Here is a 15,872-nt window from a genome sequence, read left to right on the forward strand (position 1 = left end):
TTAGCCTGCCCATGTAGGTAGTAACAACTCAGTCAGATAAGTGCCAATGCAGATTACACCTCTCTCAAGGCTCTGGTATCCGCTCTTCCTGAAGAACAATTTCATTAATACATGCAAAAACATGGTGCAGTTCACTGGCTTCTGCTGAAAAGGGTGGTGTGTTCCCATGTGAGGTGTGGCTGGGGAGACCCTTGCAGCCTTTTGCACACTGGTTGCTTATGGCTGTAACTGAGATAGCCCAGTAGACTTGCAGCACAAGCAGGGAGGCGCAGATGGTGTCTGTGACCTGGGATCCCTGCGTATGCTGCCAGCTGGCTAACTCCATGGGGTTTTGCCCAGCTTCCTTCTGTCTTAGCTCTGCTAGATATAAGCCACTGCTGCCTCTCCTTTAACCCTTTGTACACGAACCTTGGATGCTGCCCAAGGATTTTCACAAATGGCATTGTGAGTGTACTGCTCGCTGTGGTTTTATAGAGTTCCTGCCTGGGCCTGAAGCACAAAGACACTTGATTTCACCTTCCTGCATCCAAAGATGACCTGGGGTTTGGGGTCATCCTCTGCTCCTACATGTCTGAATAGTGCTTCTGAATCAACAGGATGGCAGCAACACACAAGGTCTTCAGGCAGTCACCCCAGTGACACGTTTGGGAGGGAAAACAGGAAATCGTGGTGCTAATTTTAAAAAGAGAAAGCAAGCTGGAAATAAGGGTGGAGGTGAGAGAGGAGCAAAAGGGTCCTGTATATTTTCCTACTCTTTTGAGTATTCCACAGACTCTCAGGAAATATCTTTACTTTTAGTTCAGAGAGGTGTTAATATCAAGATGAAATATACATATTTCTGAAATTAACTGCTTTCCATGATTAATTCAATGTCATAGTTTTACAATGATTTTACTATGCATCTCAGGAAGGCAACATATATTATAAAATTAAGGAAATAAAAAGCAACAAAAATAGATAAAAACATAAAAGTAGGGTCCGTAATCTTGCAATTCATTGATGATCATGGTTGACATGTTGGTGTAGACATAGTCCTAATCCTTTCTTTCCTATATAAAAATATGATTTTTTTAAACAAAAGCAACATCATACTGAAGAAATGTAACTGTATTTCAATTAGAGGGCTTTTAGTTTGAGATCTGGAGTTGCCTCTTCACACTTCCAGTCCTGGAACTCACGTGAGTCTCACATGTACCTCAGATGAAAGCTCCGAGCTCCATCTCAGCAGTTTCCATAGGCAAACATTGCACAATGCAGGGCATGTAATGTATTTCTAGAGTGCTGCATAGGATGAGAAGTGCGCCCTTTGTCTCCAAGGTCATAATGGCTCTGCTGACTTCAATACCTTTCACTGGAGCTAGTGAGGACAACTCGAAAATGCCAGAGAGAATGGCAGCCCCTTGCCCCATGATCCCAAATGAAAAACAGACAGAACGCAGAAATCCCCTTACACACTACCCCCAGGTCCCTTTTGTGTTGTTCTTGCCAACGCAGCAGCCGTCCTGCTATATATACTGGCTGCCACTCTCGTCCCCATCACAGTGGACGCTGAACACCCACTATCAACAGCCATGGGGAAGGTAAGCCCCTTGAGGCGTCATCCCACGGCTATGGACTGTCTACTCTGGGGGGCAGACCATCCAGCTGACTTCTGCTGTCACCTTGTTTTCCACTGCAGATCATTTTCTACGAGGACCGGGGCTTCCAGGGCCGCTGCTATGAGTGCAGCAGCGACTGCCCCAACCTGCAGCCCTACTTCAGCCGCTGCAACTCCATCCGCGTGGACAGCGGCTGCTGGATGCTCTATGAGCGCCCCAACTACCAGGGCCACCAGTACTTCCTGCGCCCTGGCGACTACCCTGACTACCAGCAGTGGATGGGCCTCAGCGACTCCATCCGCTCCTGCCGTGCAATTCCTTACGTGAGTCTTGCTTCCAGCTGCCTAGTGTGAAAGCAGTGGCCAATGGCCATTAATTTCTGCTTAAAAAAGTCAGTTTGTTCCAGCCTAGAACTTCTGTAGAGTAAGGACAGGAAGGCCTCCAAGGAGAAAAACATCAATTGTCATCTCTATTTTTCTTACTTACAGACATCAACATTGCTCTAGGACACAAGAAATCACATTACAACCTTTAAAATTAAACTTGGTACCATCCAAGTGATACCTAATTTCTAAATTAAAATCACCTTGATTAGTAAAGAAAGATATCTATCTGGATAACAATTTTTTATTGTAGTTTAATTTAATTTTATTTGAGAGAAAGGGCAGGTAGAGAGAGACAGAGAGAAAGAAAGCATTCATCTGCTGGTTCATGCCCCAAATGCCTGAGAGCTGGGATCTCAGTCCAGGTCCCCCATGTGGCTGGCAGGGACCCAACTACTTGAGCGATCATGAGTTGCCTTCCAGAGTGTGTATGAGCAGGAAGCTGGAATCAGGAGTGGAGCCAGGACTCAAATCCAGGCTCTTGTATGGGATGGTGGCCTCCCCAACCAGCATCTCAACCACTGCACCAAAGGCCTGCCCTATATATAATTCCTTCTTAAGGATTAAAAATCTAGCAGGCTATGGGTAAACAATGCAAGTATAATATATTCTGACTGCATTCGTGGTTTTTCCAGAACATTCTATGACATAATAAGTTGGAACTTAGAACAACACATCTCAGCATGTAAGTGGTTTTGTATTTCCCCAAGAGTCATTATCAACCAGTTTCTTACAAGAATATCAGAGACAGATAATTGATTAGGATGCACAGGTCACAGTCCTCACCAAAGTGCAGTTTCATCTTTTTTAATCAGGCAGAATGTGTGGTTATGCTTTCTGATGGCACCAAATTGAGCAGCAGGTTCAGGACTGAAATCAAATTTAGACTAGAACGATATGTAGATATGCAAGAACATATTTCTTTGGGCTAAGAAAAAACTCAAAAAGTCCAAATGGTTTGCAAAACATCATTTGAAAAGGTGTGTAGACTCAGAGTAAATACAAATCATGGAAAATTACAAGTGCCAAAGTGACTTAGAGGTAATCGTGACAGGTCTCGATGACAGGGAATCTGGAAACAGGAGTGAAAATCCTCCGGCAGCCTCACTAACTAGGTTGTGAGAGACGGTTGCTGACAAAGGCAATGCTTCCACTCTCTGTATTTCAGTGTTTGTTTCTTCAATTAGATTTCCAGATCACTGACCAGGGCAGCTTCATTTCAACACTCCTCCTGATTGGCTAGAACAACAACATCAGGAGTGGGATTAAGGAGAAGGCATATTTTACAGGACACTGTGAAAGCCGAGCTTCCTCTGGATGCAGGTTAACGAGGTCACTTTCGTTGACCCCAGGGATGCACACCATTAATTCTTCTTGTGTTTACTGTCACGACAGACCAGCTCTCACAGGATAAGGCTGTACGAGAGAGATGACTACCGGGGTCTTGTACACGAGCTCACTGAGGACTGCCCCTGCATCCACGATCGCTTCCGCCTCAATGAGATCTTCTCCCTCCACGTGCTGGAGGGCTGCTGGGTCCTCTACGAGATGCCCAACTACCGGGGGCGGCAGTACCTGCTCAGACCTGGAGACTACAGGCGGTACCACGACTGGGGGGCCATGGATGCCAAAGTCGGCTCTCTGAGACGGGTCATTGACTTGTACTAGACTGTGCTTTTCTTGTGATCCACATTAGAAAATGCAATAAACACACCAATCATGTTCCTGGCACTCAGTGGCTCTTGTTTATCTTTAAGTAATAATTGAATTTTAGGAAGCGGTGACCCCAAGCAACTCCCGTGATCTTGAAAGGTGTTTTGCATTTTCCTTCAATTTCTGTTGCTCAGACAACTGTATCTATAGAGTATTCACTGCTGTCATCGAAAGGAGGCAGACTGTTTCTGCCTTCCATGACCTACAGTCTGAAGGAGAGAGAAGAACATAATAAACAACTAATAGAACCCACAGAAGGGAAAGAATGTAGAACCCACCTATGGCTGGGGCACCAAAGACAAGGCATTGCTGAAAGGATTAGGGTCACTGAAGATAAGATCAGACAAAAAAAGACAGATGAAGAGAGGGGAATTTTCAAAGTAGAAAAGATCTAGCCTGTTTGGTGTTAAAAGTGTCAACAAAAGTTAAACAGCATGATTTCTTTTTAATCTTCAGATTTATTTATTTCAAAGGCAGAGACACAGAGGGAGAGCTCCCATCCATATGCCCAGTCTCCAAATGCCCACAACTGCAAGGGCTCGGCTGAGACTGAAGTCAGGAGGAGGGAACTCACTCAATCCAGCTCTCCCACTTGAGTGGCAGAGACCCAATTATTTGAGCCGGAGTTGGGAACCGGAACCAAGAACCAAACCCAGGCACTCCCAATGTGGAGCAGAGGCATCTCAACTGGTGTCTTAACCACTCGGCCAAATGCCCATCCTAGACTGCCTGATCTCTTATGCTACCTCTGCTACTTACTTGTAGAGAGACCAGCTCAGCTGCCCAGTCTTCCAGGGACTCTCCCAGAGTTAGCACTAAAAGTCTTCCATCCTAGCCCTTAGTTTCAGGGAAACCAGGAGAGCTGGTTACCCATTTATAAGCTTACTTCATTAAACAAGTAATTTCTTGTCTTCTCTGTGCCAAATGACCAATAAAAACTAACATGATAATAAACTCCCAGGATAATTATGATGAAAAGAAAGGAAAAAATTGGCCGGCGCCGCGGCTCACTAGGCTAATCCTCCGCCTTCAGGCGCCGGCACACCAGGTTCTAGTCCCGGTCGGGGCGCCGGATTCTGTCCCGGTTGCCCCTCTTCCAGGCCAGCTCTCTGCTGTGGCCAGGGAGTGCAGTGGAGGATGGCCCAGGTGCTTGGGCCCTGCACCCCATGGGAGACCAGGAAAAGCACCTGGCTCCTGGCTCCTGGCTCCTGCCATCGGATCAGCGCGGTGCGCCGGCCGCAGTGCGCCGGCCGTGGCGGCCATTGGAGGGTGAACCAATGGCAAAGGAAGACCTTTTTCTCTGTCTCTCTCTCTCTCACTGTCCACTCTGCCTGTCAAAAAATTAAAAAAAAAAAAAGAAAGGAAAAAATTGTGAACACACTGTATCACTTTTAAGCTATTATACCAATGTAAGTATGAAAAATTGATATACCTGCACTATCCTCTCAAATTCAACATCACGATATGGTCTTCTTTATTTTGGACTTGAATATGAATTTTTATCAAGCCAATTATCAAAGATTCCATTATGCAGAGTGAGGTGTTACTATTTGCTATCCAGCTCATCTCTGGAATTTCTTCCCACTGACAGAGCTACTCTCCTAGCGTGTTAGTTTCTTTTCCAAATTTATATAAACTAAAATAATGTTCTGTCCCGGTTGACTTTTTGTGGAAATTGTTAAGCTTATTCCAAACTCTATATAGACACAGAATATCCAAAATAGTCTTGAGAAAAAGCAAATAGTAGAAGAATTCACATTTCCTAGTTTCACAACTTACCACAATGCAATGGTATCCAAGACAGTGAGGTACCGGCGTAAGGTTAGACATACAGATGAGTGAAATAGATCGAAGATTCGGAAGTAAACCAAGTGTCCATGTTCAACTAATTTTGGAAAAGGATGCCACTACCATTCAATAGGGGAAGAATAATTTTTCTCAACAAATGATGCTGGGCACACTGAGTATATGCAAAAGAATGAAGCTAGACTCCACACACCTATGTAAAAATTAACTCACAGGGCCAGAGCTGTGGCACAGCAGGTTAAAGCCCCAGCCTGCAGTGCTGGCATCCCATATGCATGCCAGTTCAAGTCCTGGTTACTCCTCTTCCAATCCAGCTCCCTGCTAATGTGACTGGGAAAGCAGCAGAGGATGGCCCAAGTCTTTGGGTCCCTGCACCCAAGTGGGAGACCCAGAAGAAGCTCCTGGCTCCTGGCTTCTGATGGGCTCAGCTCCAGCCATTGTGGCCATTTGGGGAGTGAACCAGTGGATGGAAGACCTCTCTCTCTCTCTCTTTCTGTGTGTGTGTGTGTGTGTGTGTGTCTGTCTGTCTGTCTGTCTCTGTCTCTCTCTTTCTACCTCTCTCTCTGTAAGTCTTTCAAATAAATAAAATGAATCTTTAAAAAAAGAAAGAAAAAAACTCAAAATGGATCAAAGACCTAAATGTAAGAATTCAAACTATAAAACTCTTGGAGAAAACATAGACATAGTTTTGTAACCTTTTATTAGACAATGATTTCTTTTTTAAGATTTATTTATTTATTTGAAAGGCAGAGTTACAGAGAGGCAGAAAGAGAAAGAGAAGTCTTTAATCTGTTGGTTCACTCCCCAAATGGCAGCAATGGCTGGAGTTGGGCCAATCTGAAGCCAAGAGCTTCTTCAAGGAATTGGCCATCTTCTACTGCTTTCCCAAGCCATAGCAGAGATCTGGATCAGAAGTGGAGCAGCCAGGACTTGAACTGGTGCCCATGTGGGATGCCTACACTATGGGCGCAGCTTAACCTGCTATGCCAAAGTGTTGGCCCCTAGACAATGATTTCTTAACCACGACACCAAAAGCACATGCAACAAAAGAATAAATTGTACTTCATCAAAATTTTAAAATTGTATGCATCAAGGAACACTGTCAAGAAAGCATTAGTGGCAGGGGCTGGTGCCATGGCTCACTTGGTTAATGCTCTGCCTGCAGCGCCGGCATCCCATATGTGCACCAGGTTCTAGTCCCAGTTCCTCCTCTGCCAGTCCAGCTCTCTGCTGTGGCCCAGGAGTGCAGTGGAGGATGGCCCAGGCGCTTGGGCTCCTGCACCCGCATGGGAGACCAGGAAGAAGCACCTGGTTCCTGGCTTCGGATTGGCGCAGCACCAGATGTAGTTGCCATTTGTGGGGGTGAACCAACAGAAGGAAGACCTTTTTCTCTGTCTCTCTCACTATCTATATCTCTTCCTGTAAAATAAATTTTAAAAAAATCATTAGTGGTGAGCATTTGGCCAAGCAGTTAAGCCACTGCTTTGGACACCTGCATCCCACATTGAATTGTTTGGGTTTGAGTCCCAGATTCACTCCTATCCCCCCAGTTCCAGCTTCCTCCTAATGTATACCTTGAGAGGCAACAGGGGATGCCAACTAGTTGGGTCCCTGCCATCCATGTAGGAGACCTGGACTGAGTTCCCACTCCTGACTTTGGCTTGGCCCAGTCCCAATTGTTATGGACATTTGGGGAGTGAACCAGTAGACAGGAGAGCTCTCTCTAGCTCTGTCTCTATGCTTTTCATATAAATAAATATTTTTTAAAAGAGAAAGTGTTGGGGCTGGTGCTGTGGTGTAGCGAGTAAAGCCATCACTAGCAATGGCAGCATCCCATATGGGTGCCAGTTCAAGTCCCAGCTGCTCCACTTCCAATCTAGCTCTCTGCTATGACCTGGGAAAGCAGTGGAGAATGGCCCAAGTCCTTGGGCCTCTGCACCCATATGGGAAGACCCTGAGAAAGCTCCCGGCTCCTGGTTTTGGATCAGTGCAGCTCCAGTTGTTGCAGCCAATTGGGGAGTGAACCAGCAGATGGAAGACCTCTCTCTCTCTCCTCTCTCTGTGTAACTCTGACTTTCAAATAAATAAACGGATTTCTAAGAAAGGAAGGAAGGAAGGAAGGAAGGAAGGAAGGAAGGAAGGAAGGAAGGAAGGAAAACAAATGTTGAAGCAAAAATTTATAGACAGATGTTCATAACAGCACTATTCACAATAGCCAAAAGGAACAAACAACCCAAACGTCAAAAGTCCATGGACTACTGGATAAACAAAATGTGATATGCAATGAAATATTACTTGGCCATAAAAGGAAGAAGGCAAGGCCAGTATTGTGTCATTTCAGGTAAAGCTGTTGACTACATGGGGGCCAGTTCATATCCTGAATGTTCCACTTCCAATCATGCTTCCTGTTAATGACCTGGGAAAAGCAGTGGAAATGTTTGGGGCTCTGCCATGGGAGACCTAGAAGCTCTTGGCTCCTGGCTTCAGTCTGGCCCAAACCTGGCCATTGCAGCCATCTTGGGAGTGAAACAGCAAGTGGAAGATCTCTCTGTCTCTCTGTTTTTTGTTTTGTTTTGTTTTGTTTTTGACAGGCAGAGTTAGACAGTGAGAGAGAGAGAGAGAGAGAGAGAAAGGTCTTCCTTTTTCCATTGGTTCTCCCCCAAGTGGCCACTACAGCCAGCGCGTTGCAGCCGGCACGCTGCGCCTATCTGAAGCCAGGAGCCAGGTGCTTCCTCCTGGTCTCCCATACGGGTGCAGGGCCCAAGAACCTGGGCCATCCTCCACTGCACTTCCCGGGCCACAGCAGAGAGCTGGACTGGAAGAGAAGCAACCAGGACAGAATCCGGCGCCCCAACCAGGACTAGAACCCGGGGTGCAGTCGCCACAGGTGGAGGATTAGCCTAGTGAACCGCAGTGCCGGCCTATCTCTGTTTTTGCCTCTCAGTAACTCCAACTTTCAAAATAAATAATGAAAAATCTTTTTCAATAAAAAAGCACTATTACATGCTACAACATGAATAAACCTAAAAGAAGCCAGTCACATAAGACCATATATTATATGATTTCATATATGTAAAATACCCAGGATGAGCAAATCTGCAGACAGTAAGCAGATGTGTGATTGCTCAGGGATTGGGCAATGGATGGTAAAGGAGTGATTGCTAAAGAGTACAGGCTTTTTCTTTATGGTGATGAACGTGTTCTAAAGTTGACTGTAGCAACGAACGTACTTATGTGTACATACATTGAAACCACAGAATTGTATGCTTTACATGCATGGACTGCTTGGGAATTATATCTCAATAAAGCTGTCTCTTTTTTTAATTTGAAAGCCAGAGTCACAGAGAGAGAGGGAGACACACACACTCAGAGAGAGAGAGAGAGAGAGAGGGAGATTCCATCTGCTGGTTCACTCCCCAAATGGCCACAATGGCTGGAGCTAGCTGGGCCAGACTGAAGCCAGGAGCCCAGAATTTCATCCAGGTCTCCCGCATGCATGCAGGGGCCCAAGTATTTGGACTCTCCTCTGCTGCTTTCCCAGGAACATTAGCAGAGAGCTGGACTGGAAATGGAGCAGCTGGGACTCAACCCAGCACCCATACTGGATGCTGGCTTTATAGTCATCAGCTTAACCTGTTACACCACAATGCCAGCCCCAGTAAAGCTGTTTTTTTTTTTTTTAAATTAATGCCCTGCTCACAATGAAATAATGAAGATCTATTTTAAACAGAATTCCTCCTGTTGAAGAAACATACAGGATAAATCATGAATAGGAGGAAGTTATACATATTATCAAAAAGTTTGTACTCTCGCCAACACCAAATATTTAGATTTGTGATTTTGGTGCTGCTAACCTAGGTCCTTCTATGTTGTACTCAGGTGAGTAACAAAATATGAGTTCTATTTTAATAAACAAGGGAAAAGTATGTGATGTGTCTCACTGAAAATAATTTTGTTAGCTTGAAGTTTTGCTTTGTTTTAATCTGAGTGAATAGATAGGTTTAGAAAACTACGTTTTATCTAACAAAGCCAAGTCCAAGTGTCCCTCTCTATAAAATGAGGAATGTGGACAAGATGAGCTCCAAGTTTCCTCCTAGCTCTGACAGGTTGAGAATATTGGGTTTCAGATGGGTATGTCGGCGGTTACCGATGTATGCTTTCAGGTTCATGGACTTGGGTTCTGGCAGGACTGCCTACTGGCTGTGTGATCTTGAGCAAGTTCATGATACTCCTCAGCCTCAGGTTTTCCACTTTCACATTTGCATGAAGAATAAATAAAATGTCTTCTATAAATAAGCCAGCATATGGTAGCAGTCGACAAATTGGAATTACCTTTTTGACAGTTTTGTGCTAGTTGTGCTATGTGTGTGGATATTGTAAGAAAAGAAGGTCAAAGAAAGGTACCTCCTTCTTTGAAGACCTGTTCTTTCCACTGGGATCTCACTCACACAAATCTTTCATTTAGGTTTTTTTTTTTTTCCAGAGTGTCTTGGCTTTCCATGCCTGAAATACTCTCATGGGCTTTTCAGCCAGATCCGAATGCCTTTAGGGCTGATTCTGAGGCCAGAGTGCTATTTAGGACATCCGCCATTCTATGAGTCTGCTGAGTATCTCGCTTCCCATGTTGGATCACTCTCCCCTTTATTTATTCTATCGGTTAGTATTAGCAGGTACTAGACTTGTTTATGTGCTCCCTTTGACTCTTAGTCCTTTCATTATGATCAGTTGTGAACTGAAATTGATCACTTGGACTAGTGAGATGGCATTGGTACATGCCACCTTGATGGGATTAAATTGGAATCCCCTGGTATGTTTCTAACTCTACCATTTGGGGCAAGTCAGCTTGAGCATGTCCCAAATTGTACATCTCTTCCCTCTCTTATTCCCACTCTTATGTTTAACAGGGATCACATTTCAGTTAAATTTCAACACTTAAGAATAACTGTGTATTAATTACAGAATTAAACCAGTCATATTAAGTAGAACAGACAAAAAAAACTACTTTCTCTGAAGGGAGGAGAGAACCTCCACTTTGACTATGACCTTGTCTAAACAAGATAAGAGTCGGAGAACTCAAGGGGCTTCCATAGCCTTGGAAACTCAAGACTGGTGCATAGGGAGATTACTGATGCCATAAACAGGAGTGTCAATTTGTAAAGTCAACAACAGGAGTCACTGTGCACTTACTCCTCATGTAGGATCTTTGTCCTTAATGTGCTGTACATTGAGACTTAATGCTATAACGAGTACTCAAACAGTATATTTCACTTTGTGTTTCTATGGGGGTGCAAACTGTTGAAATCTTTACTTAATGTATACTAAACTGATCTTCTGTAAAAAAAAAAAAAAAAAAAAAAGAAGAAGAAGAAGAAGAAGAAATTATCAATTCCCAACTTGACTCTCACTGGGATTAAACATGACAATAGGTCTGATCTGATTTCATCATCATTTAAAAAATCATCTATTATTTTTCACTTTATGTTTCTGTGTGGGAGCAAACTGTTGAAATCTTTACTTAATGTATGTTAAACTGATCTTCTGTATATAAGGAGAATCGAAAATGAATCCTCATGTGAATGGAAGGGGAGAGGGAGTGGGAAAGGGGAGGGTTGTGGGTGGGAGGGACGTTATGGGGGGGAAGCCATTGTAATCCATAAGCCGTACTTTGGAAACTAATATTCATTAAATAAAAGTTAAAAAAAAAAAAGAAAAGAAGGTCAAAATAAATAACCTGCTTCTAGAAATTTTCCCTAATGAAAGGAGATGTGAACATCTTTGATATCCTTTTGACAGTCATCCATTACTAGGCTAATCCTCCGCCTGCGGCGCCGGCACACCCGGTTCTAGTCCCATTTGGGGCGCCGGATTCTGTCCTGGTTTCCCCTCTTCCAGTCCAGCTCTCTTCTGTGGCCCAGGAGTGCAGTGGAGGATGGCCCAAGTGCTTGGGCCCTGCACCTGCATGGGAGATCAGGATAAGTACCTGGCTCCAGCAGCCATTGGAGGGTGAACCAACAGTAAATAAAGACCTTTCTCTCTGTCTCTCTCACTGTCCACTCTGCCTGTCAAAAAAAGATTACACACAAAGAGGTGAACCAAGAATTACAAAGTCCTTCACACTCAGTTAAATACTGAGCTCTTAGAGTGAGATTAAGAAACCAGTTGATCAATTCACTAGAATTTACTAGAACTCCTGTTATAGTCAAAGATTCTCAGGGTTGGTAGTGACATAGCAGGCTATTTGGGTTTTATGCCTTGTGGACATTTCTTAAAAAGTATGAAATTTGATTGACTATGAGAAATATATGAGAAAAGATACAATATGCACATCTGAAAAGATAGCATCTAAATAGACCATTGATGTATGAAGAGGCAATTATCCTGGGTCTTAACAGCAAATAGAATTGATTTCAATTCCTAGTTCCTCCGCTCACTAGCGGTGGGTACCTTTCTGGATTTATTTCTCCAGAAGGACCACTACTGCAATTAGACCTGGTCTATCAGAATCCCTAGCCTGGGTTATTCAGAGAAGTTCACTCTTGCCTTGTCTAGCTGAACTCTTTCCCATGGGCAGGAGTTTGCAGGAGCATGGGACATGTCCATACCTCTCCTGGTAGCCCATACTCCTAAAAACTGGATCTCCAGAAATCCCTCCGTGTAAACCCAAGCTCACTTCTAGGATCTAAGTCTTCATGAGAGCTATCCTCCTGAGGCCACTGGTAGCCAAAGGGCAGCTGTTTGCCAGGGGAGGGGCATGTGGGTGGACCTTGGACATGTGAGGCAGCAGGAAGAGTGAAAGGTAGTCAGTGGAGAGGGAAAGAGGTCTCTAATTTCTTTGTCCAGATCTCTCAAATGCTGTATTTGGGGCAGTCCTAATAATTGTGCTGGGTTGACTACACGTAGTACACTGTGTGGAACATGCTAGGCACTTTTTTTTTATTTTTATTTTTTGACAGGCAGAGTGCACAGTGAGAGAGAGAGAGAGAGAGAAAGGTCTTCCTTTTGCATTGGTTCACCCTCCAATGGCTGCCGCGGCCAGCGCGCTGCAGGTGGCGCATCGCGCTGATCTGAAGGCAGGAACCAGGTGCCTCTCCTGGTCTCCCATGGGGTGCAGGGCCCAAGCACTTGGGCCATCCTCCACTGCACTCCCTGGCCACAGCAGAGAGCTGGCCTGGAAGAGGGGCAACCGGGACAGAATCCGGCGCCCTGACCGGAACTAGAACCCGTGTGCCAGCGCCGCTAGGTGGAGGATTAGCCTAGTGAGCCGCGGCACCGGCCACATGCTAGGCACTTGTTATAGCGTAAGCTATCATTAGGAGCTGTTATTATTTTTATCATCATGAGCTAAATGAGTGCAAAGTTTGCTGTGGGTTTAATCCACTGACAGAAATGAAAGCTACTGTGGCTTCCTTCTGCTGGGCCGCATCAATGATGATCACATATGAAGATTCATATGCTGAAAACACAGCTGGTTGCCAGGAAGCCAGGAAAAGAAGTCTGCAAATGTTACAGGAAAGCCCAGATTCTGAACTAAAACATTTGTATTGGGAGTGGAAAGGAAACTTTGATGGCTCCTGAATGAATTTTATTTTGGAAGAAGCCAGAGTATTAGATCTATTGAAATATTTTGATATGCAAGCTTATTTTAAACATAAGTTCCTAGAGGACCTTTAATGGTTCAATAAATATTTTTGACTTAAACAAGACCTGTCAGCGTGGGCATTTAGTCTAGGGGTTAAGACGCCAGTTAGACACTTGCATACCATATCAGAATGTACCAGTTCAATTCCCAGCTCCAGGTCTTGACTCCAGCTTCCACCAATGCAGATCTGGAGGGGCAACAGTGATGGCTCAAGTGACTGGGTTCCTGCCATCCACGTAGGAGAGTTGGATTGTGTTCCTGGCTTCTAGCAGTTGCCTCAGTCTAGCCTTAGCTGTTGCAGGCATTTGGGGAATGAAATAGTATGTGAGATTTCTCTATCTGTCTGTCTCTGTCTCTCTCTCAAATAAAGAATTTCTAGAAAGAAAATATTTTTTTAAAAGGCCTGTCTTTTTAAGAATTTTGTATTTACTTTTGAGAGAAAAAAAATACTTCTCAAAATTCAGTTAAACTGGATATTCAAATATTTGTTATAAAAGGCTCAGGCACTGTCTTTACCCCTCAAATTCTAGGATAAGATATGCTGGCTGATAACACAAAGATGTAGCAAGTCATGTCTTGTGGAATACAAGACCCAGTGTCTCATTCCATTGATCCAACCATCAATGCAAGGAAGTGGCTAGAAATCTCTTTCACTATTTTCTTTCACAAAAATGCTGCTTGTCATCTCCAATTCTCCACCACCACCATTTTTACTCTTTTCCAACCCTTCCCTACAATCTCTCTACATGAGCCACTGGGTATTTCCTAAGACCTTAACCTGACAGGCATGATTGTTGTGTTCTTGCTCTTCCTAGCAAACCCTTCCACCTCCCTCCTCCCTTCCCCACTCCCACACACATTATTTTTACCTCCCTTTAGTCTTCCTGGTTCATCAGGGACAGGAAAGAACTAACAGTATCAGAACAAGTGAATGTGGGGTAGGCCTTGAAGCACAGTGAGTTAAGCTTCCACTTGGAATGCCTGCTTCTCATATGGCATGCCTGGTTTGTGTCCAGGCTACTCAGCTTCCAATCCAGCTTCCTACTGGAACTTGGCCATCCTGTGCATCCTGGGGCTGCAAATGATGGCCCAAACACTTGATTGAGCCCCTACACTCACAAGGGAGACCTGGATAGAGGTCCAGGCTCCCGGCTTCAGCCCGGCCCAGCCTCAGCTGTTGTGAGCATTTGGGGAATGAATCAATGGATGGAAGATGTCTCTACCTCCACCCTTTTAAATAAATAAATAAATAAACATTTTTAAAACAAAGAACCACTAGCTTGTCATTGTGGCGTAATGGATTAAGCCACTGCCTGCAAGGCACAAATCCCATATGAGCACCTGTTCAAGTCTCTGCTCCCTATCCAGCTCCCTGCTAATGCACCTGGGAAGGTAGTTAAAGATGACCCAAATGCTTGGGCCCCTGCACCCCCATGGGAGACCTGGATGAAGTTCCTGATTCCTGGCTTCAGCCTGGCCCAGCCCCAGCCATTGTGGCCATTTGGGGAGTGAACCAGCAGATGGAAGCTCTCTCTATTTATCTCTCCCTCCCTCCCTGCTCTGTAATTCTGCCTTTCAAATAAATAAAATAAATATCTTTTTTAAAAAAAGGACCAGTGAATGTGGTGAGGAATGAGTGGGAGAAATCAGGTGTCTACATATATGTGACTTCTGTATCTCTGAACACCCATACAGGGTGGCCTTTAGGAGAGTCATTGTTGGAATAGAATTTGTGATTGGTTTAACTTTTTTTTTTATATTTCCAAGGCTCTATTGACCCATTTAGTTGATAAGTATTTCTAAAAAACAGAAAAATGTCACATGGTTCTCATCCTTGAGCTTATAACTTTGTTAAGACTGAATCTAGAAAAGAAAAAAAATATTTGAGAAAGACAATGCTTAAGTGCTAAGTTGTGTGGGAATGAAGGGGCTTGTTATGAACTCACAGTAACATGTTCTCTGGAGGATTTCGCTGATAATTAGCACAGCATGTTCCATTGCAGAATACTTTCTATGAGTGCAACTGCCATTCTGACATGCAGTCCTGCTTTGTAGACAGGAAGAATTAGATGTTTTGTGCTGGGGCAGATCCATCAACCACCAGCAGTGGGTGGACTTCAATGATTTCATCCGCTCTGACTGCACAATCCGCACAGACGTTACTTCTCCTCTTGGTTCCTTGCTCAGTATCACACACAAAAACCAATAGTCATCATTTGACTCAAATGTCAAAATAACCTAATGACAGATCTGTGCTAAATTACATCAAAGTGTTCCAATATATGAAATGATCCACTGATCACATTTAGTCTCCATACCATCAGCAAAACTGCAGACACAACATCAAAGCTCAGAAACACAAATATACTACTAATTGACTATCAAGGCTACAAATAAGATCATTTTAGCATTTATTAAAATATTGACAAAACCAAAATTTTACTCAGGGTTCACTGAGACTTTTACTTGACTAGGTCCACCCTTGTACCTCTCTCTGCATCCTTGTAGAAAGCAGTGTTAGCAAAAATCCTGTTAAGTTAATTTAGTGACTATGTCCCACCCTTAGTATCTGATCACTATGGTCTGTCTTCAGCAATAATCCCCTCGAGTCACTTTAGCTGGAAATCCTTTACCTTTGAGTAAGATTCTGCTCCTTGGCTGTAAATCACCACTCGTGCTTGGAGCGGGAATTGAGTTCAATCTCTCTTCTCCACTACAAGATCCCACGGTAAT

The 15,872-nt window shown here is 44.1% G+C and overlaps 1 protein-coding gene across 1 annotated transcript; it reads left to right on the top strand.

Moving 5' to 3' along the window:
* Positions 1-1,556: 1,556 nt before the first annotated feature.
* Positions 1,557-3,712, top strand: LOC100355936 (gamma-crystallin A). The gene is made up of 3 exons (XM_089329006.1): positions 1,557-1,580; positions 1,679-1,921; positions 3,377-3,712. Exons 1-3 carry the CDS (start codon positions 1,572-1,574, stop codon positions 3,647-3,649), a joined length of 525 nt encoding a protein of 174 aa, XP_089185132.1. The 5' UTR covers positions 1,557-1,571; the 3' UTR covers positions 3,650-3,712.
* The last annotated feature ends 12,160 nt before the right edge of the window (positions 3,713-15,872 follow it).

Source organism: Oryctolagus cuniculus, chromosome 3 (assembly GCF_051225735.1).
Source record: "Oryctolagus cuniculus isolate XC-2025 breed Fujian yellow rabbit chromosome 3, ASM5122573v1, whole genome shotgun sequence".
Taxonomy (NCBI): Eukaryota; Metazoa; Chordata; class Mammalia; order Lagomorpha; family Leporidae; genus Oryctolagus; species Oryctolagus cuniculus.